Source organism: Fundulus heteroclitus, chromosome 14 (assembly GCF_011125445.2).
Source record: "Fundulus heteroclitus isolate FHET01 chromosome 14, MU-UCD_Fhet_4.1, whole genome shotgun sequence".
Lineage (NCBI taxonomy): Eukaryota > Metazoa > Chordata > Actinopteri > Cyprinodontiformes > Fundulidae > Fundulus > Fundulus heteroclitus.
In genome coordinates this window covers 9,970,537-9,997,446 of record NC_046374.1, presented here as the reverse complement: position 1 = coordinate 9,997,446, position 26,910 = coordinate 9,970,537, and the positions used below count along the sequence as shown (strand labels likewise).

Here is a 26,910-nt window from a genome sequence, read left to right as displayed (position 1 = left end):
CTGTGGAGAGAAAAAAAGAAGTGGTGACAGAGTGTCAGACATGATATGAAAAATTTGTAAGGACTACAAGAACAACATAGGTGTCCGAGCGATAGCCGCTAATGGCGCTCAAGTTGCCATCTGCTTTAACGCTTCCTCTTGTTTCGACAGCGCTAACTGACAGTGTTTAAATCGGTCTCAACTGCAACTGATCCTCTCTGACTAAAAAAAATACTTGATATGCTTCAAACTGATGAAATCTGAACTGAAGAGTTTTACACTGAACAGAGATTCAGGTAAAACCTGTTCGGTAGTTTTACTTCCAAATGTCTTTGTCACCATTATTAGTACTAAAAGGAGTTAATTTTGTTGTTTATTATATTATTGAATGCATGATAATAACACTTTATCAAAATCAGATGAATGCCAACCTTACCTTGTCTTTCATTGGGGAAAAAACTTGGCACTCACAATACGGCTGATGTATCACCTCTATAGGTTGTTAATTGAGCATCCACCCCAACTAATCGAGTAAGCCGAAGAAGTTAACGGGAGGGTAAAAAATATCACAGAAAACACAAGCTGCACTTATTTTGGAAATATCTGTAGCGCAGCTCAGGATCTTCTGCTATTGACGGTTGTATTTGAGGTCAACATTATGTCCGCCTGCTGGTGTAACGTAGGTATCACAGCGGCTTTCGTTGGAATACCAAAGACCGTGTTGCTTGAAACAACCATATGGAGAACTCTTTTCTCTAAAAGGTTCTTTTTGGGTCTCCCACCTCCTCCATTGACAGAACATATCCTATAGTGACATCTTCTATCGTGTGACACCATTGTTTTGCAGAAGAATAAAAGCAGAAGGAAAGGACAATCAGAGGGATGACTTTAGCTCCGGGGTGGATAAAGTCCACATTGCATCACTAAATCAGCCCTCTTTACTGGCACTGTACCTTCCCCCCTCCCTCTCTGCATTGTCTTTTACTCAGGAGGTGTCCGCTCTAACAAATGGAGTGGCTAATTTATTGAAAAGCCCAGACATTTAATCAAAGCAGCATATGGCGAGGAAGTCATTAAAAAACTATTACAGTGGGCTAAGTGTTCAATTCCAGCGACTGGCTCAAGCACTTCTGCGGGGCTTTTTTTGCTGTCCCTTCATAACTGCAAGCGCACTCGTATTCAGTAATGAGCACACATGTGTGTTTCCCCAAAGCAACTGAGGTATTATCCTGGGGAAAAACTGGAAGAGGAAGAAAAAAAAAATAGGACAAGTAAACATCATTTTAGATGATTTTTTAAAAAAAGAAAAAGAAAACAGTGTTTTTATCTGTTTGAACATCTACACTTTGGGGAGATGTGCGTGTTTGTGTGGGTATCTCTGTCTCTGTCGGCGTATGTACATGTACACACCAACATGGGACAATCGTGTTTCCCCGCGCATCAATCTCCCCGACGTCACACACACCATTCACACACACTATTCTCCATGTAAGGCCCCCCGCCGCATAAATGGCTTATCCATCAATCGATCGTCTCGGTTTCTCTGGAGTCCTGTCCCTCCTGCCAGACAGTGGTGCGTGGTGTGAGAAAAAGGCCACGGTTCCTCATCTCGCAAAGAATCCCTCAACTCTGCATCCTTTGATGTCATTCCCCATTTAACCTTGGCTGTGCCACATGTTACGAGTGGCGGACTGAACAGAGCGGTCCTGCATGCCTGATTGCCCCCAGCCTGCTTTGAATCTGCATCTATCTAGGCACTTGAGGAGAGGGAATGAAAAGCAAGAGGAAGGACTACCATGTGGCGACGCCTGGTACCAGGAAGAGCTCCCATGTCCGGGCAGCCGGCCCGCACAGACGTCCCCGTCTCTTCACGCTCGGCACACACAGGCGGTCCCTGTTCGGCCTGGCAGATTTCACAGCGCTCTCCTCAAGAGGTTCAGCGTTTGTGCTTTTTCAACAGGAAAGTTTTTAAGGAGAAAAGGTGAAGCGGTATTAATTTGAAAACAAATTTACCGTGCCCTTCGTTGTCATTCACTCCGAATCTGCTTCGTGTTTATTTACAGAGAGGTGGAGTACGCCATTGGTGGGCTTATTTTAAAAACGATGGATAAACACAGGTGGACATTTACAATCTCATATACACTCTGTTTGTCCTCAGAGAGAAGATCACAAAGCTGTAATCAGCTGATGTGATTAGCTGTTGTGGTTTGGTCATTTTAAGGGCAATGACCCGAGAGCTAAAGAATGGAGCTAAATCCCCCATATCTATAAACACCAGCAGCTCGCCGCCAAGGTCAAACATATAACCCCTTTATCTATTTGCCACATTACAATAACTAAACTGAAGGGTGGAGCACGGAATAATCCACCACACAAATGATTACTAAAATAATCTTATTTTGCTTTGGGAACTGACAATATCCAAAGACATACACACTTATGCGAGAAAGGTAGTTTACTTAGAGGGTTGAGTAAAAAAATGCTGCCTCTTATGTAAGATAAGCCCTTTTACGTTGGCTAATCTGGAAAATTTTCATTTTTTGGTCTAAGCGTGAAGATATGAAGAAAACACTTTACTATTTTGAACAGTGCACACATGTTTGGATAAACAGTTTAAAGCTACTAAGAAAAGTAAGTTACGTTTGCCATGATGTCACCACAAACATCTGCTGCCAGAGTGTGAGTAGATATTTCTAGCGTTCTTTGCCTGTTTTGACAAAGTTCTCGTCTCTGGATCTTCCTATCTCGTCTTGCCTCGCTCTCGCTCCCCACCGGCCTCTCTGGTTTTCTGGACAGATCCATTACCCCGACTCTAGCCAAGCCCTTTGGACCCGCCTGCCTCCACCACGTACGACCTGAACCCGATTTGCGGACCTGTCTCCAGCCTCAGCCCTCTCTGGCTTGCCTGCCTGCACCAAGGTTTTTGCTTTGTCTATTGTTTTAATAAATGTTTTGAAATGCAGGATCATGCCCAGCTTGAATATTGGATTCTCTGAGTTCTCAGCTTAACAGAAAAATCCTTGCCATGAGAAGCCCATGCCATACCAGAGGTAAATGACACCATTCCTATTAGCATGCCTACAGGCTTTTCTAAAAAAGGAAAAGAGGTGCACCTCTTGTTCGGGGTGCCAGCCTTAACCGTTACCTGAGAATGCATGCATTGATGTCTGTAGCACAGCAAACTACAGTGATGGAAGTAAACTGCTAGGTCACAATTTCTCAGACTGTTGTCCTTGAGGTATATCCCTGAATACTTTTCAAGGAAAGTTTAAAAAAGTTATTTTTTCTCTTTCTCACCCAAATGCACAGTTTTCTCAAAAACAAGGGCAAGTGGAAGGGTTTATTTTGTCCTGTTAGTGTAGACAGGACCTGAATGTTTGGTCATCGTAGGGTACCTTGGTTTCCTTAGCATTGATATATCAACAGATTAATAAACAGAAGAAACATTACGGTACCTCCACTTGAATCTTGCATTTCCATGTGCACCAGATCAGGATCCAAATCCACACCGAATACAGACCTAAAGACACACAAAAGAATTACATTAATATAAAATATGTTAAACATGTTGGTTTCAGATTAGACTTTAAAACTGTTGAATCTTTGTCTTTAGCATCAGTAACCTTAAAATTCTTTTTTTTCCTCTTTTTATGAGTCCTGCTTTGCTGTATAGCACTGAGAATTGCTGTCTTAATGCCAAGGTGAAGCCAATTTTCACAGGTGGAGCATTACTGGTTTCGCTTTAATGCTCTGGTAGAAATGTATGCAAAAGACCTTATTGGACATTATTTTGGGATTATTTTAAATTCAAAGGACACAGAAAGGGAAAGGTGAAAGAGGAAGACAGAAACAGGAACCAAAATGTTAAAAGGGAGAAAATGTGACAAAAAACAGAGCGAAGGAAAAAGAGAATAGAGATAAGATAACAACCTCTGAGTCTGCGTCTACACGTGCAGGAAGAGATGTAGAAAGAACAGCAAAACCAAGCAAAAAAGCATCACAAGCACAAACTTTGATAACATCACTGAAAATATGCAGTGTTGTTTAATACAAGATGTATTTAGTGACAGCATGGGCTAACTATAGGGTTTATCTGTATAGGAGTCAATCTGTAAGCACCTGGATCCAAGCACTTGTGGGTGCTTGTGAGAGTGTGCTTGTATATGTAAAGTTTATCCATAAGAAAAAATGCTCAATAGAGATTGTGAGGAGCTAAAGACACATCGCCCAGGGCACCGAAGCAGACAGTAGGGAGAACAGAACCCCAGGAGAGGGAGCAGCCCATAACCCAACCCTAAATCTTATGATTCTTACAGAAATGAATGCAGCTTCAGTACCATCCATTTGTCATATATTACTATAGTAAGTGTGGGTATGTCTTCTTTGTGACCACGATTTGTATGTTGGTACACAGCCAACAAAGCTAGTTGTTTTTCAGTGATCTACTCGGTTTTAGATCCTGAAGCTGGGTGAACTCAGATTCAAAGACTTTGATTTGACGACATACAATAAATGGGGATGGGCAAGCGAATCAGATGTGATACAAAGAGAAATTGGGCAGTGATGGCCACTAACTCTGTAATCCAGTATTTTCCAACCAGTGGATGCACCAGATTAAAGCCCTACCAGGTTCCACTGACAGAACTCTTAAGGCACAGTCCCACCAGCCCTTCCTGTTTTCACCCCCCCGGCTCGGCTCTTCCCTTCTTGGATTATCTTCACCAGTTTTGTGATTTAACTGGTCTAGAAAGGCCTAGAAAGGGGAAATGCCTCCTGGGCTCTCTTCCATTTTCACATGTTTTTTGCCTCTCTGGTTGTTACTTGAACAATCATGCATATTGCCTATTTTTGCAGCTCTGCCCAAAATTGAATTATTACTCTGCTTTGTTGTTAATGTAATTTAAATTGGCACATAGAAAGATAATGTGTAACTCACCAGATTATATGAGAAATAAGATGAATTGTGAATAAACAGTAGAACATCAAAGCATGCTTGTGAACTGCCTCTGTGGTGCCTGAGTGAATATATAAAGCTTTTGATTAAGAGGAATGTGCAGAAGGAAGCTTCCAAAACTCCAAGTTTGTCCTCATGTTTCTTCTGAAAAAAATCTAAGCTACATACAATTTTACTCTTGCATCATGGGCCCCTTTGCGAGCTGTAAAATTAGCAGCATATTTGATTAGAACTCTGAAGTTCCATTAGCAAACTTTCACCGGCATAGTAAAAAGACATTGCTACTTTCCCTATAAAGACACTTTATGAGCAATTAGTAAGACATGTAAGGTTGGATGGAAGGAGGAAAAAGACCAGACCACACACACCGCTACTTCAGTCAAAATAAATGGCCTATTAATTTTGTAGTTTTTGAAAGCAAATGAATTCAGTTTGGCTTTTATATGAAATGGGTCTTTACAAATAAAATGTATTGAGTCTAATATGCCTTTGTTTTATGCGATTCCCATTTACTTGCTGAGAAATAACATTTATCTAATTTTAATTACTCCCATAATCGTTTCATCCTGCAGCTGGATATTTTGCAGATCGGTGGGTAAATAAGAACCACCCTACTGCTGTAATTGCTGTAGCTCCACAGAGAACGTTAACACTCTGAGCCTTACTCATGTCAAGGATAAAAAGGAGCTTTTTCTTAAATGGAAAATACAACAGGCTTATGTAATATGTCAACATCATTTTCGAAAAGATTAAAAATGAACTGGAATAGTAGCAACCTTGGCATTTTGAAACTTTGTCTGCTAACTTTTTTTTATATGTGAAGAGGTAAAAATAATTATATTAAAACAGTCTGAAATACCATTTTAATATCTTACTTTTAAATGTCTTGATAACAGTCTGTTGTTTTTGCTTTATGATTTAATTTAATTGTCCTGCACCATGTTGTGGTGTCCAGCCTACATAGGCTTACAAGTCACTAAACTGTTACAAGTGGCCAGATAGGGAACCCTGAATTCAGCTTGACACGGCGTTGTACTTTCAAAAAGGTGGATCTTCAAAAACCTGGTGCTGGCAGAAAACCTCTGCATGAGCAAGCTGGAGATCTTAGCTCTGGAGAGAGCTGACTTACTCGCTGTAGAAGTGATCGACATGCTGGTCGAGGCCTGGTTGGATTCCAAGGAACTGGCTCTGGTCATACACAGGAGTCAGAGAAACTAGGAGCTAGGCTCATAGTCATGATGCAAATCCAGGTCATGGTTCAGAAATCAAAAAGCAGCATAGATGTCCGACAAGGGTGAGGCAGAGAAATCCAAGAGACATGATCGTGGTCAGACCAAGGCCGGCAGGCATGAAGAAAACACTGTAGAAATGCAGGCTGACCATGTTCTGTGTCTACTCTCTCCATTGCAAAATGCGCCTTTTGACAGTCCGTTCATGAATTCAGATAGACGTCGAGTAAGTAACTTTTGTATGAATGTTTTTTTTTTTTTTACATATTCTGTAAAACTGCCCCTACCTCCTGACTGTAAAATATGTGACAGATCATCTGTGAAAATAAAAAAGCTCCCAGTCAGAAACCACCAATCACAGCCAGGGGGAATGTCTGGCTCTGATTGGCTGTTAGTGTGTCCTGCTCACACACCACCACCGCACAGCACTATCGTCATTTAAACTAGATTGCAGGTGGGCTGCAACTGTGTGAAGTAATGGTGGAGAAACAACCTGCTTTACAGGAAAACGGACAATTTCTGGAGAGGCAGCTGCTCAGAAAACAAAGACAGGTAAACATTGAAGAAGCAATGTAGGTTTTAGTGTGGCCTAGTCAAAGTATTGACTTAAATACATTGTGCTCCTACCTTAAACAGGCCCTTCATGCTTGGAAACCCTCTAATGTGGCTGAATTGAATGAATTCAACAAGGCAGATTTGGAAACGAGACCTCCACATCTCTGTAAAAGACCCTGTATACAGTTTTAGGTTTAGGTAACAATTACTCCCTCAAATAGGGCCAAATAGCAACCCCCCCCCCCCTTCACCAATGAAATCATCTTTTGTAAAAAGGATTTTGAATATGCTCAGGTTACTTTTATTTGATAAGATAACTAGTTTGGTTATCTAAAGCATTTAAGGGTGATACACAAGGAAAAATAGAGAAATCTGGAAGGGTAATAATGGCTCTGTAAATTATTGGATTTTGTCCTTCGGGAAAGTAAAGGAGAAAGATGGATAGATGCAGGATGAAAAGGCTTGTCAAATGTAACAAAATCTACAGTGTGCGTTTCTATGGCTTCACTTTTATTACTAATCCTCAAACATCTGCTTGTGTTGTCAGCTGTCATCCTGTTGGATGTTTACTTTAATTGCAAAAAGAGATGCTTCATTTTGGATTAGATATCCACGATTTCTCCAAAGAAACGTTCAAGTGCAATTGGTCATGTAAGGCCTTGACGCTGCTGATGTTGATGGAAACACATTCCATGAAGCTCTCGGCACTGTTCTTGAGCTGAACTGAATTAGATTAAGGTTTGGACGTGTGTAGCTATCGACTCTGCAGAAAGTTGCCAATCTCTGCACATTACGCACCTTGGCATCTTCTGATCTCATTGTGTAGTTTAAACATTTTCTGTCTGAGTTGTTGTCATTCCCAATCACTTCCACTTTGTTATAATGCCACTAACAAGTAACTGTGGACTATTTTGTAGCATATGCTAGTATGCCACCAGGATGGAGCTCTCTGAGTTCCTGAGAGCGACCCATTCTATCATGAATGTGTGTAGAAGCATGCCCAGGTGCTGGATTGTCTATACTTGTGGCCATAGAAGTGAGTGAATTTTACCATTTAGACAGATGACACAAAACCTTTGGCACTGTCGTGTACGTAAGAAGTTAAGGCAAAATCAGAATTAGGAGATCAAGACGTGGTAAAACCCTTTGTTGATTTCAGAGAAACAGTTGGATTCAGGAAACGCCGGACCTTTTTACAAGGTCACAACCAGTGGTGACTGGTCAATAGGGGGCGCTTTGGCGCCACCCACATCAAAATTGCAGGAAAAAGGTGTAGAGACAGTAAACATATATTACAAAATAAAAACCATTATCGCATCTATCCTCATAAAATGTGTCTGACTTGTCTGACTGATTTTTTTCAGCAGTCACATTCCGTTTTGGGTTCATTTAGGGTTATAGTTGTGTAGGCCTCCTAATTTTAATGTTTTCAAGCCACCACCCGCCACACAGATAAGTTTGTATGTATCTTTTGGTTTCCATGTTAGGTTTACCACATTCCCCTGGGCACAGAGGTCCTCACTTTTATGGGTGGGCTTGTGTACAACTTGAGATATGTTCAAAAGTTGGAGTACCACAAGAAAATGCATTCATGCACAGGAAGAACATAGAAACTACACAGAGGTTGGGGCCAGTGATATAAGTTGTAGTATTACTATAGATATATAAGACCTTGATCACTTATCTTGGATGTGTCTGCCTTCTCCTGGTCACATATGTACTGAGGATTTGTTTTCTGGACCAGGACCTGGACCTGGACCTTGCTCCATGACAATGGGCCTTGCCTTGCCCCTGGATTTGTCTGCCCATCTCTGCTCTGCCATATAAGACCCCAAACATGTCCCCTGGCCAAGCCTTTGCCATCCTGTCTGACTCCTCTGCTTGCTACCTGTATCCACACTTTCTGGTTTTTCACTAATAAACATCGCACTCGAATGTTGCGTTTCCTGCTGGTCTAATTCCTAACATTGTCTTCATTTATTAGACAAAAATAAAAGCAGAATGAAAAGGTTTAGTGGGTAGAGTACATGATCCAATAGTGTTGAGCACCACCTTTAGCAACAATAATAGTTCTCTTTATGACCTTATGGGTCTCTTCTCTTGTTGTGGATAAATGTTGTTCCCCTCTTTCCTGACATCATTGGTTCAGTTCCTTTAGGTCTGCAAAAGGTTTCTGGAGTTTTAGATGGTCTCAATACAAATGTGTTTATAGCCATCTCTGTGACTTTAAAAACCTCAGGTCATTTGGCAACAAAAATAACCAAATAATGAGCCCCCCACCAACATGCTTGACAGTTGGTATGAGGTGTTTTTGCTGATATACAATGCTTGTTTTTCATGTCCAAAACATCTCTAATTTGGTCTCTTTTTAGCAAAGGGCAATGGTTCACCAGTCTATTGTATTTAGATGGAATTCTCCAAACAAATGTTCGCCTGATGTTTTAAGAGCTAAACATACCTTTCCACATGTGTGAGTATGAACACCATGGGCCTCACAAACCAACATTCACTCTAGTTAATAATATATCTGATTAAATTGAACCACACTATTCCACTAATAAAAACATCTCATAAAGTAGCATAACAAACGGCAGTATTCTGCACCACCCTTTGGATCGTAGTGTCATTCAGTTAACCTGGCAAGCCAGATTGATAATGCGTAGCTTTCTAACTTCTGCACATCATTAATCTGGGACTGCTTCCATCGAATCTGTTCAGGGAAGGGAGGGACATTCAGCTGAACTTCCCGAGCTGTCTGGCGAAGCAACACCAAGTGCCCGCCTGCCAAAGGTTGGTTTTAGCCAATCGCAGAATCAAATGAAAATGTCATAAGTGGCAGGCATTATGAGATACCACAACATGTTAAGCTAGTCAACGCACACATTTTTGGATAGTGACACTTGTGACAATCGTGGATTCTGACAAAACCGATGTGATAGCTGCAGCTACGCATCTGGTTTGTCCTCCTGTGCTACAATGTTAATTTTTGTCTGGCTGTGGGCTCAGCAGCTCTTGTTTTCGTCACAACTGTATGTCCCACCTTAAACCATAACACTAAAAAGTGATTGACCTGACCAGTTTTGGTATGGTCTCGAAGGGTTGAGGCAGGGGAGGAATTCTTGTGTGTTTGTGAATGCACAAATACCGACGGAATTTAGCTTGCAGGCAAGGTTACCATTTAATGTGGTCACAGAAATCTGGCCTGCGTGGAGATGTCTGCAGAGAGACCAGGCAGACCCTTTAGAAAGCATTTTCCCAACACAGAATACTTGCTTTTTTTCTAACTGCACTCTAATGTACCGCAACATACAACATTTTAACTGAGGCGTGTAATCTGCAGTGGGGTTCTTGAGTTCCTTTGTTTCTTTGCTTTTTCTCACAGTTGCTCTGAGTAGTGAAGGGTTTGAGTTTTGGGTGAATCATCTCGGACATGCAGTTGTGAGAAGATTTTCAAGCTACCTTAAATGGTTTCCTCTTGTGAAAATGCAGAATGATGGACTTCAAACTATTTAGAAATAGCCTTGTAACCCTTTCTGATTGACTGGCAGAAAAAAATCTTCATTCTTCCTTGTATAAATGTACATTGTATAAATGTACACTTCCAGAGTAGCCAGCCACCAAACCTTGGTCTTCAGCATTAACCTGCTGCTATTTTCTCTCCTAAATCCATAAAACATGTAGAGGTAGATTTTATAGTTTTTGTTCAAAGGATAATGACAGTTCTTTTGTGTTTTTATACACTTGTGGTTGGATTGATATCATTTTAGAACTAAATTATTTTTATTTGATGGCCTGATACTTAACCCCCTAAAATTTAATGAAGTAGGTGTTTTTTTCCTCCATAACTTAATAGGTTGATCCATTTTACGGGCACCCTTTATTGAGAGATTAAAGTTTTACTGACCAGAAGATTTTGTCCTTGGTCACCCTCTCTTGAAGTAAAGTCCACTTGAAGCCCAGATCGGTCGAAGCAAAGAGCTAGATACACAAAAGCAAAGACAAGACCACGGTTAGAGAGAAAAACCAAACAGTCAGTGCATTTACCTTTAATCATGACCATAGCCTGTACCTTATTACCAGCTGTATCGCTCACAATGGAGGTTAAATTGAGAGTCTGGGATGGAATGGGGGAAGGGGGAGGGGGAATCACCCAATCAAGCTACAGAATTTCACGGTTCACCAAATCAAGATTGAGCTCAATTAATTATTAATCATAACAGGTGAGGCCGGTGTGTGTGTGTGTGTGTGTGTGTGTCTCCTTGAACCTTCTTGAACTATGCTCCGAGTCCAGACAAGGTATTGGTAGTAATATGTAAATTAGTTGAACCAGTCCTCGCTCCTTTAATGAAATTCTATTGATTTTAAACCTATCCTCGATATATGAAAAACAGATTTAAATCAGAGCACAGACCTCCCTCTATCATACAAGATTCATCTCAATTCACCACACCCCTTTTTTTCCCTTTTCTCAAAACCACCTAAAAAAAAGTCCTTTGGTCCTTTCTGGAAAAAAAAGTTGTCACTGAAAGCCCTGAGTATAAAATTTAAAGTTATTGTTAGGAGAAGTCTTTTGTATTCTGACACATGCTTTGAAAGATAAAAAAATAAATAAAAAATAAAATTACTTTCTCTTCTTTTTGAGCAAATTGTTTTGCTTCAGACAACTGACGGCTTTCATCCAGCAAAGGTTGAGTTGCTAACAGATTGGATGTTCCAAGTCTGTCTACTGACCGACTGAAGCCTTTCATTTGCTGGAATATTTAAACTTAATTTACCCATAAATGTAAACAGAGCTCAGAGTGAAAACATTGCTGATAGAGGATTTCACCGGTAAGAAGTAACAAGCAGCTTTGTATGACTGTCATCCACATTCTTCAAAATTTGGAGTACTGGTGGAGGAGCTGAACAAGTGTGATGTATGAATGATGACAACATGTTTTTTTCACGGTTAAGCTGTCTGTATGGGGGAGGTCATCTTCCATTGGGAAACATTGTCATGTGAAATGGTCTGTGTATCATTTGTGGGAAACCAAAATGTGAGATTTAATGTGCTCCCATTGTCTGATAAATAAATGAGACAGTGCTGAAAGGTAATTTGTGGCTTCTGTTTCACATCAGTGGTTTTGTTCATGATTCCTTTCACTAACCTCCTCCTACTGGTAAGCTTAGTTTTCCTTAAATGAAGAAGAATGCTGGAAAACATATTTCATTTGCCACAGGTGTGAAGAGGATCTTTTCAATTCTGTCACAGCTGTTGGCCGATCTGGAACTCCTTAAACCTGTTTAGCTGCAACTATACCAATATGGCTTCCCATCCTAAGATCTGACCAATAGGGTCTACCCTTCACAGTGTTGGTAAATCCACAGTCTGGGTGGCTGATTTATAAAGGGGTGGGTTTAATGACGATTGTTCAGCATATTCCCAGGGCTGCTTCTGAGGGGAAGTTTTGACAACCAGAAATGTATCAACAAGTCTGAAGTCCAATATTATTTATATTAGTTGTCCCCACTCAAATTCCTTAGAGGGTTTCTGGAGTTTTAGATGGTCTCAATACAAATGAGTTCATAGCCATCTCAGTGACTTTAAAGTCCTCAGGTCATTTGGCAACAAAAATGGCCAAATAATCAGCCCCACACCAACATGCTTGACAGTTGGTATGAGGTATTTTTGCTGATATACCATACTTGTTTTTCATGTCCAAAATATTCATTAAGATCCTTCCTTGTAAGAGTTTCTGGGGCACTGGGGAATTGAAAAAGTCAAAAATAAAGGACGGTAAGAATGTCTTTGGTAACTTCAAAGAGAAGGTGAGAGTGTCTAATTGCCCTCTTATACATTTTTGTCTAGAGTTTCTGACTGCACATCCGCTTTTACTACACAATACATGATTGTGATAAAGATTACATTTCTCTTTTTGCGTGCCTCAAAGCAATATATCTACATTTAAACATGATTGAACATTTGAAGATTAAACACAAATTATGATGACGACAATAATGATCACAATCAGCTTTATTCACCAAGTTTGTGCAAACCAACAATGATTTGAACTTCGACTTCAATCTACGCTGAATGCAGAGATAATGATGATGCTAATTCTATTATCTAACAAAGAACGGAATATGATAAACAGCTTGTGTCAGCCTCTGACATTGTGACACGAGGCTGAAATGCTAGAAGAATCCAGAGCCTTTCACCAGGATGGGTCTCATCTAGCAGATATATAGCTCTGCATAGCAGCCACTGAAAGATAGCGATGCCTCCCAGCTACAAATAGCATGGAGCTAAAACCGCAGTTGAAGACTTTTAGAGCCATGAAGCCACATTATTATCTGCGGTGGAAGGGTGCGTGCACATTCATTAAGCAGCACCTGAGGATCCCTCCGTGCCCTATGTCTGTCACCATTAAATGGCCGGTTTTAACGCTTGCATTTTAACTGACAATTTCACTCTAATGAGATGTTGAACACCGCAGCGAGGCGCTTGGCTTTGAAGTTGCTCACGACAGGGTTGCATAACAGACCATGTACTCTCTGGCATTCAGAGACAATTTTACTCCTTTATTTCTCAATCTATTAACCATTTTTAATGGATGGAAATGACTTCTATGAACAATTTAACAAAACTGTGTACTGCTCACTTGCAGTTCATTTACCAAAGAAAGCGGTTTGCAGTATCAGGCCAAATGTTACAAAATTAACAGTGGGCCAGACTGTCCGCTGCTCATATTTCTTGTCTCTTCAAACTGTTCTAGTGGCGTTCTCACCATGCTGCGAGCAGAACAGCCAGGCCACAAATGCTCAGCTGCCATGTTGATGAGAGAAAGAGAAATTCCAAATCAGCAGCGATAAGCCTGATCCCGTGCATATACACAGGCAGGACACATTTGGTGAAAATCTGAGGGAGTCGCATCCTTTCTAATTCTGCCCCCCCCGCCTCCCACCTTGTGGAGCTGCGATACGCACCCTGCCGTCCTTGCAGTAAGCCAAGAGTTTGTCTTCCTCCTTTGGGTGGAAGATGACTGTCTCTGGTGTGAAGGCGACTGCCTGCCGTTGGAAGGAAGAGCCCTCGTCGGTGCTGATGAACAGCATCTGATCCCGTTCATTTATCGACGATCCCACCATGACAACCTGAAAGACAGACAGAAGATTTTATGAGGTCATCCGCTCCTTATAATAACAATACTTGTGCGTCCGCCGCCTACCGAACCCCCCGCCACTCCGAATGGAAAATTGATGAACACAAATGCATTTTGTGGCTGCACATTTACATTCACTCAGGGCCATTTTAAACTTCAAAAAAAAAAACTTTTCACTAGCCTTGGTAGCGGGCGACCTTCTATTGATTATCTATTTAAAGTTTTATAGCTCATAAAGTGAAAGCTTTAAACACGGACCAGACCGGGACCTGCAAAACCACCAATCATAGTTATGAGCCATTTAAAGCCGCCAATAGCAAAGATCGATAGGAACAAATGAGCCAGAACCATTTCTGCGTCATATAAGAGCAGCAGGAAGCTGACCAATGAGGGTTGGTTGGTGTAAATTATGATCCTAGTGATGCTTATAACTTTCAATTTGTAGACAGCATTTGGTATAATACTAGCATATATCCAATTAAATCTGTTTTATGTTGGCCTCATATTACATAATGCACAACCCTTAAAGGAAGAATGGGAATATAAAGAACTTATTTTAAGAGTATGTTTTTGATCAGTGAACATGATTGCTGCACATGGACTGAACTTAGAACACTTTTCAAGTCATACTAACAACTCAATATGGCTTCACACCATGAGTCTCAATCACCCAGCATCACTCATATTCTTACACCAATAAGTGGATTGCAATGTGGGCGTCTGTCAGCAATGATTAGACATTTAATTATCTTCTCATAGCGATGGTAAGCTTGACCAGAAATATAGGTTTCTGGTCAAGCTTACCAACTATAAAAGAAACGTTCTTACACAAAGGAAACTATCTTTTTGTGATTTGTTGTGATGCAATTTACTTACTATCTTCCAAAATTAGGGGTAAAATCAATGTTCCTACTCAAAATCTAACCCATTGAATATTTCTTTCCCCATTGAAGTGTCAGTTAAAATGTGCATTTGTAAATGAACAAATATCAATCCTCTCCAAGCAATCATTGTTCACTAATTAAAATTAAATGCAAAATCTTATTATAGTTGATAATAAATTACTATATTTAATGGTCAGACAGCTGTGATTCATTACCTAAAGTTGACTATTTGATTTTTTTTATTGAACATTGAAAACTTGTCTTGGAACTTTATACGTCCAGGAAAAATGCCCCTGCAGGCCTTCTGTCATGCCACATTTAGGAAATTTAATTATCAGTATGTTTGGAAGATTTTTTTTTTAATCTAATAACTAAACCACTTGGACTCCTAGAATCCCAAACTTGGTCGTATAGATCCATAGCAATGAACTAACCCATGGATGACCAAAAACAAAATGGGAGCTTTATTAGAAGAATAGAAGTCAAATGTGTCTCCAAGAATCCTTTAATGTTATTTTCCCTAATACCATTCATTTAATCAAAGTAAAGCCCACGGTTAAAAGCAGCCTTGTACTGCAGCATTTAAACAAAGCACTTTACCAAATGTGAATCGGAAGTTTGTCCAACATTTCCATTCCTTAAATCTTAAAGCATACTGATTGATCAAAAGTTGTTTGTGTTTTTTATTCAATAATTTCTAAAATGTTTTTTCCCCTTCCTCTTTTCTATTCTTCATTAAGATAAAAGGTTCAACATCAAATACGCTTCACACTAGCAATGCACTTAACTGTGAAGCTGAAGCGACGCTATTTCTATATTATATTAGAGAAATTCAATAAATGTATACGCCTAGAGACACACGCACCAAGTAAGCGCACAAATTCTTTGGTATTCTCTTCATGACTGCAATTAGGCAGTGTGTGAAGAACGCCTCACATCTATTTGCTTGGAACGCTTAAGTGCTTGGTGTGTGTGTTCTTTTAAAGCAGTGTTATTTTAAAGCAAAAGAAACCCAGCAAGGATGACAATCCTAGGGGTGAATTAGGAAGAAGAAAGGAGTTGCTTGCAAAAATTATTCACACCCCTGACGGATTTAGGATTAAAGTAATCTTTTGACTGAAAAGGCATCTTTTTTTTTTAACTTGAATTAATATTAATGACTCCTGGCAAGAATCTGATGGAGAATCTGTGGCAGGAGCCAAAGATTAGGGGGTGGCATGGAGGTCCTCCGCCCTTAAGGACTCTTATCATAAAGAAAATTTTTGTTCCGAAAAAAAGAATTATTCTGTGATCATTGAGAAGGATATAAATAACAAATAATATATATATTTTTTATATTTCTTAAAATGTAAACAAATATCTAGAAATTATTATATAGACCATTGATCTTTTCTCTACATTGTTGTATTATCTTTAGAGAGAAGCTTGTGTGATTCCTTTTGAAACCGTAGGTTTTTGGAAACCTGAGTAAAGCTAGAGACCGGTAGCCAGCCCACGCCTAGCTGTTAGCCTGACATGTTGATACAGCCAGCTAATAAAGGGGTGGCTCTGCTTCCCTATAATCCTTGGTTAAAAAAGCAATGAAGAGGAGTTCCTTACGTTTACATCGCTTGGGTGATTTTTGTGTAACCAGGAGAAAACAGAAACACTGGCCGAGAAGATGGCAACAATTTGTAGCGATGGAAACTAGCTAGTTGTTAGCTTGTAACAACACTAAAGTTAGTATCTGCATTGGAGGTTCCAATCACCAATAAACTATTGGACTCTTTCACTGTTCTTTTTATTATTATTAGTCTAGGCAAGATTCAGTTATGTCATTATAAACAGACCTTTTCTAAAAGGCCCCAGACACCATGTCTCCAAACAGTCAGGGACAAAGTTTTCGAGAAGCACAAGTTCGGACGGGGTTATTAAAGAGATCCAAAGAGTTGATGTTCCCCCCGGACCACCGTCAAATCCAACATCTTCTAAAGGATGATGATGGATAGGGAGGACAGTTGTGAATGCTGCCGTTTATGTTATGTTGGCCTTTTTTTTGCTTCATCTACAATGCTGAAGCTAATGGGAAGTAGCTAAAGGTCCATACAGCTGGAGACGGAACTATATTAAAAATACAAGCAAACAAAAGGCAACAGCGCCAACAATGTAGAAAGTAATAAATAATTTTTATAAACTGCTGGGCACAATGGTTGGTCCAGTTCAAGTTTTTACCCTAGACTAGTTACCCCTATCCCTTCGAAGCTCTCTTCACCCCAGATGTTTGCTCTCTTACTGCTGCTTCTGATGATCAGCGCTCTGTGTTTTCTTGCTTTGAGGATTTGCAGGGATCCTATTTAAACATGGGATATTTTGGCTCCACTGACTGCTATTCTCAACATCTTGACTCCAACAGATGGCCTCTGAGATACTGTTGCATGATAAACTAAAGCAAATTTAAAAGCAAATCTGATAGACTATTTAAATCATATTCACTGTCGAACTACAACTAAACTTCACAAATCAACACTATTATTCTTCATTTTAAAACTCTGATGCTCATTTATCCCCAATAATGATAAGAAAATGAAGAAAATGATAAAACTTGCTTTGAGCTATAACTTAGTGAGGATTCAACTCAATTCAATTAAATTTTATTTATATAACGCCAATTCATGATACTTGTCATCTCAAGGCACTTTCCAAAGTCAAATTCATTCAGATTACACAAATTGGTCAAAAAGTTTCCTCTCTAAGGAAACCCAGCAGGTTGCATCAAGTCTTGACAAGCAATATTCACTCCTCCTGAAAGAGCGTAGAGCCACAGGGACATTGTACATGGCTTTGCAGCAATCCCTCATACTGAGCAAGCATGAAGCGACAGTGGAGAGGAAAGCTCCCCTTTAACGGGAAGGAAAACCTCTGGCAGAACCAGGCTTAGTGTGAACGGTCATCTGCCTCGGCCGACTGGGAGTTAGAGAAGACAGAGCAGAGACACAACAAGAGAGACAAAAAAGCACAGAAGCACGCATTGATCCAGGAATCTTTTCAACATTATATGGTAACATGCCTGGATGATATCACAGTTAACAGAACGCCAGACCAGGTGTACCTGCTATGAAGGAAAAAAAATGACAGAGAACAAAAAGGTAAAAGATGAAATAACAACAAGCTGAGCAAATTGGAGAACAGTAGGAGAAATCAGCAGAGTGAGAGAAAAATAGGCCCTGATGTCCTCCAGTAGCCTAAGCCTATAGCAGCATAACTATAGAGATAGCTCAGAGTAACATGAGCCACTTTAACTATAAGCTTTGTCAAAAAGGAAAGTTTTAAGATTAGTCTTAAAAGTAGACAGGGTGTCTGCCTCACAGACCAAAACTTGGAGTTAGGAGCCTGATAGCTAAAGGATCTGCCTCCCATTCTACTTTTAGAGACTCTAGGAACCACCAGCAGACCTGCAGTCTGAGAGCGAAGTGCTCTGTTAGGAACATACGGGGTAATCAGAGCTCTGATATATGATGGAGCTTGATTATTAAGGGCTTTATACGTTAGAAGGAGAATTTTAAATTCTATTCTTGATTTAACAGGAAGCCAATGAAGGGAAGCTAAAATTGGAGAAATATGATCCCTCTTGTTGATTTTCATCAGAACTCTTGCTGCAGCAATGGTCTGTTTTAGGCAATTGATAATTTTTTTACAGTACAAGTCCCGATGCTCACACTTTCTAGAACCTCTTTTGAAGTGTTTCTTTTGATAGATGTCTCACTGTGTCTCACTGTGGTTTTGCTTCAAGTCCCTGAAGGGCAGGAACATCCTTCAGTTTAACCTGCTTCTGTCAGCATGTGTCTGCTTAAAGTACATCACTCGGCTTAACCTCTGACAGATGGACATCCTCGAACACAAACATGGTAATCCGTCAGTGATCTGACACACATCCAGATCTGATTAGCCAACAAATGCAAAGGAAGATGCACATGTAAATTAGACACATCCAGACCTGAACTCAATTATACCAATGAATATGAGGAAGCTGGGGCATGGGCACAAACATATCTACCACCTCTGCACTATGAAGCATATATTATTGCTTTGTAATTGCATTTTGTTGAGTTTTTTTGTTTGTTTGTTTTTTTTCATAATACATACATAGCATTTTGTGATTAAAAACTGAAATGCACTTTTCAAGTCATGACTGTCAACTGTCTTGGCCTTTGGGCTTCTGTATGATAGAAGAACACTGAGTCAATTATATTCCCTTTTATTGTGAAAAGGTTAACAGGCTGCATTTAAATACCACTTTCCTAGTCATACTGACCACTCAAGGTACTTTACACTGGGACCACATTCATTCAGTTCCACTCAAAAAAGCAGAAGACAACAGATCGATAGATACTATGTTTCTACTGTAAGTGCATAGACTAGGAGAACACAACCACTTTGTGGTTCTTTAGTTTTTAAGTAACACACAAAACAAGCCAAGGTGCATTATCAGTCAAGTGCGAAGTGCTACTAATTTATTACAAGAACCTATATATTGTAACAATATACCCAATAGTATACAAATAAGAATGCAAAAAAACAAAAAAAAAATACGATAATGCCATACATCTAGGAAAACATAGGTGGCATTTATGCTGTTCCCATCATTGTTGGTACAATGGACTAGACCATTGTACCAACAATGATGGGAACAGCTAACACCCAGAAACAGATGCAGCCATGTCATCTGAGTGGCAGAAGAGTCGTGTCTATAAAGCACAAATAGCTGACCTCCAGTAAGGCGCTACTTAATACAACAGACATGTGACACATTTACTTCTACTTCTCAATAGAAGGAATCAGATCGCATTTGCTTCACCTCATTACTTCAATTGAGTCTGTCGTGTGAGCAAACTTCGGCAGAGAGATGAGAAAGGAGCGGGCAGAGCAAGTGACAGCGGGCAAAGAGACAGCCAAAGTGCACAAAATGTTGAAACATTTTGTTTGATAAATAAGGCAGAATAACTTGATCAGATATTTGAATAATTACAAAGGCAAATGGCTGATAGTAGGAAGGCCTTGCTGCTGAATTCAGCCCTGCATTGAAGTGTTATCGGTCTGTGACTGAAGGTATTGTCTGTAAACACTTCTGGGTCAAGCAGTGTGTAAATCATTCCTTAGAACACAGTTCAGTTTCTTGAGCATCCTCACCCTAGCATATATGCTGAACTTGCTACAAATCAGCCCCAACGGTAAACTTGCCCTCGTTATTAGTTTATTAAGTCTGTTCTTGTTGCAACAGCAAGCTGCCTCTCCCCAACACACTAAAAAAACAGTGCACTGGCCACCACGGTTTGGTAAAATATGAGCAAAAGGGGACTGCTGACATTGAAGGTTTTTTTACAGTCTGCTCTGACCCTTCCTGTACTCTGTCTCTGTCTGGACCAGCACAGCTTGTTATCCAGCTGCAAATCCAGGACCTGTAACTGGGTTCAACCTCCACCCCCATGCCTTGAATGGGAACCAGAAGGAACTTTGCAAGATGTTTTCCATTGTGTGAGGACTTTTTTGTAGGTTCAGGCTCGGGTTGAAGAAATATGTGGCTATGGTACACAGCTGAATGAAGCAAGTCCTGAAAAGTCTGGGGCTACTGCCATCAGGTCCAGCTGTTTTTCCCTGCTTCAGTCTATGAAGTCCTCTCTTCACGTGACATTCCTTGGGTGTAATGGATGTGTAGGTGGGGAGGAGGGAGAACTGTACAGGTATAGAGTGATGCGGTTGTGGTGCTGGACCGGGACAATGGTTCTGAGCTGGATGGGAGGAGGAAGGAGACCAAGCTGTTGGAGATGGGTGTTTGAGTCAACATGACACATGGGGTAACGGACGTAACAGTGGGGAAAGTAGGCACCAAAGGGAGCTGACATGAAGTAGAGATGCTCTCATTTAGATTAAAGAAGACATTCAACCCATTAACATGATTCTGGTCCCCATCAGGCAACAGTCCATGCTCCCTCACGAGACCTTTGATGCTTTTTAATGCCTGAAGAGCCCTACTTCACTTCATCCTACTGCAGTTGATGTTCCAGCTTCTGCCTGTATCTTTCCCTTCCTCACTCTTCACCATAAGCTCTCTCTGCAGAGCCTTCACTCTGTCCCTGTCTCCCTCTCCGGCCGTCCTAAAACTGCTTAAAGGTTGGGAGAGTAATGGGGAGGAATGGATGGCTTAGATCTAAAGAAAGGAAAATGAACAAATGCGGATATATTGCTTGTAGTCTTGTGATAGTATCTTGAATTCCCATGGCAAGGAGTATGGTCTTACACTAACGGCTAAAAATGCTGTCTTTGAAGCTAATGTGTTCTTTGTCACATGATCAGGGTTAAACCATCTGCTGTTAACCAGTAGGGCCAGAGCCTTCCTTTATTCATATCCCTATCTGCATGTTTCATCAGAAAGCCATTGATGGTGGTCTTAGTGTCCAGTTTGCAGTCATTTAACCACGTCTCCACATTAGGCTGCTCTCCTAAAAGACTTTCTAGCTCCTTGGTGAATGTTTCAACCTCCTCCATCTTAATCTGCATGGCACAAACATTACCCATAGGAATTGACGGAAGAGTCTCCGTGCTCTTCCTCTGTCTCTTGTTTCTTTTCACTCCCACACACATCCCCCAATTTTGCCTTTGTAGCACATCCGATGGAATATTGTGTCTTATCCCAGCATGCTTGGAAATCCCAGCTAGGTCTAAAAGCTCCTCTCGGGAGAGAGCAATAATAGCTGTCTGGTTCCCCTCCTGCGCGATTCTTCTCAGCATCAGACATAAAAGCAAGGAACATTCAACCTCTGGTAAATTAAGCAAATAAAGCAAAACTGAAAAAAATTAACAGACTTAAAACTAAAGCAAGCTTATCTACCCTAAATTTAAATTAGTTTTCTTGCAATTTTGCAAGGAACTAGTTTGACTAAAGAACTTAAAAACGACTATGAAACTGCAGCAACAGGCCGCCGCACCACTGGCACCATGGCAATAAGCTGTATCCTGTACTTAAATGGCTCCAGCTGTACATTTGACAACATAGAATTAATATATTTATCCACCCCCCCCCAAAAAAAAAAGAAAAGAAAAGAAAAAAGACAGGTAATTTCCGCCATTGTTACCGACTGCTGTACTGCTGTATAAAAATGTTACACAGTTTCCAATAAGTCTTTCAAGCCAAAACATCTCCCAATAAAAATAGATTCACCCCTCAAACCTACTGTCTCCCCACGCAGTTACACAGTTTACCAACAAGTGGCACTCTTGTCAAACTGTAGGTGTGCCTTCGTGTCTTCACCCAAACTCAACTTGATTCTTCCACTCACAGACAAGACAATGTATCTTTATGGAAAGCTATGGCAACAGGGACTGGAAGATGGGCTGGGATTCCTCCTTCATAAGAATGCCCTGTGAATAATAACTCACAGTTCCCTGCAGCATAGTGGTGCTATTGTGTGTGTCAGATAAAAGTGGTCTCTAAACCTCCTGCCTCTGCTTTGGAAACCACTCGGGTGTGATCCATTAATGGGACTAAAAGAATCAGATCTTTGAAATCCCTGCTTGTCCTGTCCGTGAAAGACGCCAGTGTTGCACTGCACAGGGGCATGCCCAATATGTTTTCAATTAGTCTCCTCCAGTCTAAAGAGTGGTGATGCACCACTTGGTTTCAGTTTCATAATTTCTTATTGTATAACATCAAGAAACTTAATTATAAACCTTACATAGATGCTATTATGCATTAGGAGTATTAAAATCAGAAGGCATGAAATCCAAAAAATGTGCACATCATATCTTTATGTTTATCATATCTTTAACTTTAAGTTTTTAAAGTTTACATTTTGTTATGCAGCTACTTATTTCTTTTATCTATTATTAAAATGCCCTCACCAAAAGTCAGATTCCTATCCTTTCCTATCTTGTTCCTTTGTAATGCTGGGGTGAGAGCATATGGGAGTTGTGTTTAATTGTTTTATACAGAAAAAGATAACTCAAAGTTCAGGTCATGGTTGTTAACTGTGGCTTTACTGTCATGGTGCAGCTTTGTCTGCTGCACCATGCACATTTCAGGGCACTTTTCACCCTCCATACACCTCAGTCTCCTCTCCACCTTAGTAATCATCTACACCTGTCAGCCACTAATCAGCCAGCACTCAGCACACCTGTCAGCCTCCCTATTTAAGCTCCCTGCATTCAGTCCTTCCTTGTCGGTTTATTCTGTTTACTCCTGTTAACCTCTGCTCACGTCATCATGTTCTCGTCCAGCCCCAGTTCTCGTCATCTCCGCCTGCCTGCTGTGGTTCTGGTCCTGCTCTCTCTCCGGTCCTGCAAGTATTCACCCAGTCGAGCTGTTTATCCTGCTTTGGTTCTGGTTCCAAGTCTCCACTCTGCCGTGCCGCTGGTCTAGTTCTGGTTCCAAGTCTTCACCGTGCCGCTGGTCTTGCTACCTCTGTGCTTCGGCTCCATCCTGCTTGCCAGTTCCTGCCATCACTATCCACCTGCTCCAGCCATTAACAGCCTTCTGCTCCAGCCAGGTCAACACTCTGCTCCTCGTCCTCCACAATTCGTCGACTTCAATAAACTCTCAAAACTGAGCAGTATGTGTGTGGTTGTGTTCGGGTTCATCTAAAGCATGACATTTACAAGGTGTTTCAGTTATTTTTGTTCCACAGTGCAGAAACATGTTTATTTTTTTGCAAAACTTTTTTTTTGGACTTTTTGACATCTGTTACATTATTTTCATATAGACTTTCTGTGACAGACCAACATACTGCTGTGGTTAACTGTACAGCAGAAGAAAAAGGGATAGTCAGTTTTATTGAAAATCTAAACTATGACAAGCATTTATGTTCCACAGCATTTTCTCTGATACTGCAGAACAAAATCAAGAGCATCCGTTTGCCCTTTAGATTCCTTAATGAGTAAACACAGACGTGATCTCGGCATAAATCCAGCTTTTGGGAATTTAGCAAAGAATAAAGGGTGAAGTTTTCACTCTGTAGAAACATACACTCCAGCAAAAGATGATTTGACAAGTCTCAATTCAGAGGGGCTGAATACATGTGCACACTGCGCTTTCAAAAATATTTACTTGAGAAAATGCTTTTGAAAACCAAACTTTTGCTATTGTGCCATTTTGTGTTGCTCTATGACAAAAACATCCAATAGAATATTTGGAAGTTTGTCATATGTTGACAAAATTTTAAAAAGTTCAGGGGATAGAAATACTGCTGCAATACCATTCATACCCTTTCACTCTGAACTAGTTTGGTGATATCTGATATCTGTTTTGTCTTTTTTGTCTAGAAGCTTAAGTTTAACCCTTATATTATGTTGGAAAAAAATTACATTGATTATGTTGCGGGTCATTTTGACCCGCACTGTGTAAGTGCATGCAAAACAGTCAGGAAAACAGGTTAAACCAATAACCAATTTATTTTAGATTACTTAAACATTTAGTCAAGTGACAAACAATACATTTTAATTCCAACACTTTATTTTAGAACTATTTTGTTTAAGTTCTTAACTTTTTACACACAACTTTTCTTTTAAACTTTACCTTTAACATCCGCAACGTACTAAGATTTTGAACGTTCAACAATTTCAAAGTTCTCCACATGATGGGCACAATGTTACTGTGTGCTTTCTGCAAATGTAATTCATACATTTCACACAAGAAGTACTTGTTTTACTGTCCTCTCGGGAGGGACAGACCTGGCATCTTTTCCTCTTCTTTTCACCTGTCTCCACCTGATGTTGGTTGGGTGACCTGAGCTTGACCTTTTCAATTATAGCTGCTGCTGCTGGGGATCGAGCTGGCCTGGCTCGAGTCTGCATTCTGGGAGTCACAAGTGCTTTGCCGAGTTCTTCCAGGAAAAGCCGACGTCGATGCAATTTGCCAGCATTCCATTGCTGGTTGATTTCAGTCCACAGGACATAAGCATTGTATGCAGACACGTCCACAATGTTGTAAAAAATCACCAAAGGCCAACGGGCAGTCTTTCGCTGGCAGCTGTATGTGGCTGTGACTTTGTCCAGATTGTCAACTCCTCCTTTGGTGGAGTTATAATCCAGGATCATTTGTGGCTTCAGATCCTCTCTTGTGCTCAGAGATGCATCAGCGTGCATCGTACTCATAACAAGAACATTCTTGTTTTTCTTTGGGCAGTATGAAACAACTGTCGCTTTTTCAGTGAAAGCAAAGACTGAGGAATGCTGAGGTCTGCCTTCCATCTTCAGAATTTCACTGGGAAGTTCCGGCTTATTTCTTCTTACTGTTCCCAACATGGTCAGCTTTCTTTTCTGAAGTTCTTCTCCAAGGCGGTAGGATGTAAAGAGGTTGTCACAAGTGATGTTATGACCTTGCAGCCCTTCACTCATCTCCAGCACCACACGCATCCCCTGATTCTTCTCAGCTTTTCCTCCCGGTAGCTTTCCAGTATATACTTGCATATTCCATGCATAGCTGGATTTTGCATCACAGGCTGCCCATATTTTGATGCCGTACTTGGCAGGCTTGTTGGGCATGTACTGTCGGAAAGGACAGCGCCCCCTGAATGGAACAAGACGCTCATCAACAGAAACATAGGGACCAGGATTGTACAACAAAGGTAAAATTTCAACCCATTTATCCCACACATCTCTGATTGCAGCTAGTTTGTCTCTTTCACGTCGACCAGCTCTTGTATCGCGGTTGTCAAAGCGGATCACACGAGATATCATGTGGAAAGTCTCCAGAGACATTGTTGCACGAAAGATTGGCCTGCCATTCTCTTCATTCCATAAACTTGCAGTTGCTTCTCCCTTGGACCTGTACACTCCAGCTAATAACAGGACTCCTATGTAAGCATTCAAGTCAGTCTGATCCAGTGGCTTCCATTTCTCTTGAAACACACGTCTCCCCTCCAAGTTTGTCATTTCCAGTATAATCCTTTCTATTGGTGGGGATATGAGGAGCTGAAATGCTGACTGAATCTCATCAATTCGTGCGATGGCAAATCTTGTAGGACCAGGAGTCATTTTTATCACGTTAGCTGAAGACAGTCTGCCTCGACTCTGGTGTGGTGATGTTGACCATTTTATATTACCGTCTTTAGATGTCCATGTCACCTCTCTGGAAGATGATTGCTGCATTCCTATATTTTCATCTGTTGGGGGGACAATGGCAGACTCGTCCTCTGAATCCTCCTCATCGTAGGAAAATTGATAATTTGGATCAACATCCAAATTATCAATAACATTGTCTTCTGATTCTGAAAGATCCTCTGTCTCTGAAACCTCTTCTTCTACATCACTATCCCAATTCAAAATTTGTGATAATGCCTCCTCAGCTGTAATCCTTCGGGAGCTCATTTTTGGTGAGTGTGTCGTGAAGATGACATGAGAGGAGTGACATGGACTAGTGTGGGAAAGTTCCCTCCCTTCAAACACCTGGGTCTGGGTCTCAGAGACAATCAAAATAAAAAAAGTACATCAAAGAGATGTTTTTGTTTTGGATCTGAACGGCTACTTACCCACATTAAAGTGTCCGGGTCAAAATGACCCGCAACATCATCTTTGTATACATACTCTGCACAGACACTCCACTACACATCAAAGTGACCAGATTTTACAAACAAGTTCATGACCCCAGATGAGGAAAAGTCACCAAATTTCATTAAGAAAAAAAAAGTATAACCAGCACTTTGATCAACACAAAAACTGAAATGGGTCAAATTGACCCGTAACATAATATAAGGGTTAATGAAAACATGCCATCAGAACAGGGAACAGAAACAAAGCTCCCAAACTAAGGCCCACATTTGAATTAATCTGATTTGCCTTTACTAAGAGATCTGGGTCTAGTCACACAGACATCTACACTATCAAGCTCACATACATTTCATCCAATACTCCTGCTTCATAGGGAGATTAGGCACTATTGAGATGACAGTTCACTGGCTCTTGGTCTGTTGGGAGTTAGGACCTAGAATTGGACATCTTCACTGTAGCACACTTTGCAACACCAGACATCACAGTCTGCCCCTGTTTAGTAAGTCCTTCTGTATCAAGGATCACTTGTCATAGAGGACCTTTCCAACACAACCAGATTTCCAGTTTAGGAAAATAATCATGGAATCTTGCTGAGTAGTTTGAACATTTCAGACAGAACATGTATTGTTGCCAGTGATTCAGAAGGATTATCC

At 40.6% G+C, this 26,910-nt stretch overlaps 1 protein-coding gene across 1 annotated transcript in view; it reads right to left on the bottom strand.

Annotated features, from left to right (window-relative positions):
* The window catches only part of sorcs2 (sortilin-related VPS10 domain containing receptor 2), a 413,959-nt gene that overhangs the window by 57,961 nt on the left and 329,088 nt on the right, over window positions 1-26,910 (bottom strand). Inside the window, exons 4-6 of the mRNA XM_036146243.1 lie at window positions 13,684-13,848; window positions 10,622-10,695; window positions 3,435-3,499 (exon numbers count right to left, since the gene is read on the bottom strand). Coding sequence (XP_036002136.1) covers window positions 3,435-3,499; window positions 10,622-10,695; window positions 13,684-13,848 — 304 coding nt within the window. The remainder of the gene's footprint in view (window positions 1-3,434; window positions 3,500-10,621; window positions 10,696-13,683; window positions 13,849-26,910) is intronic.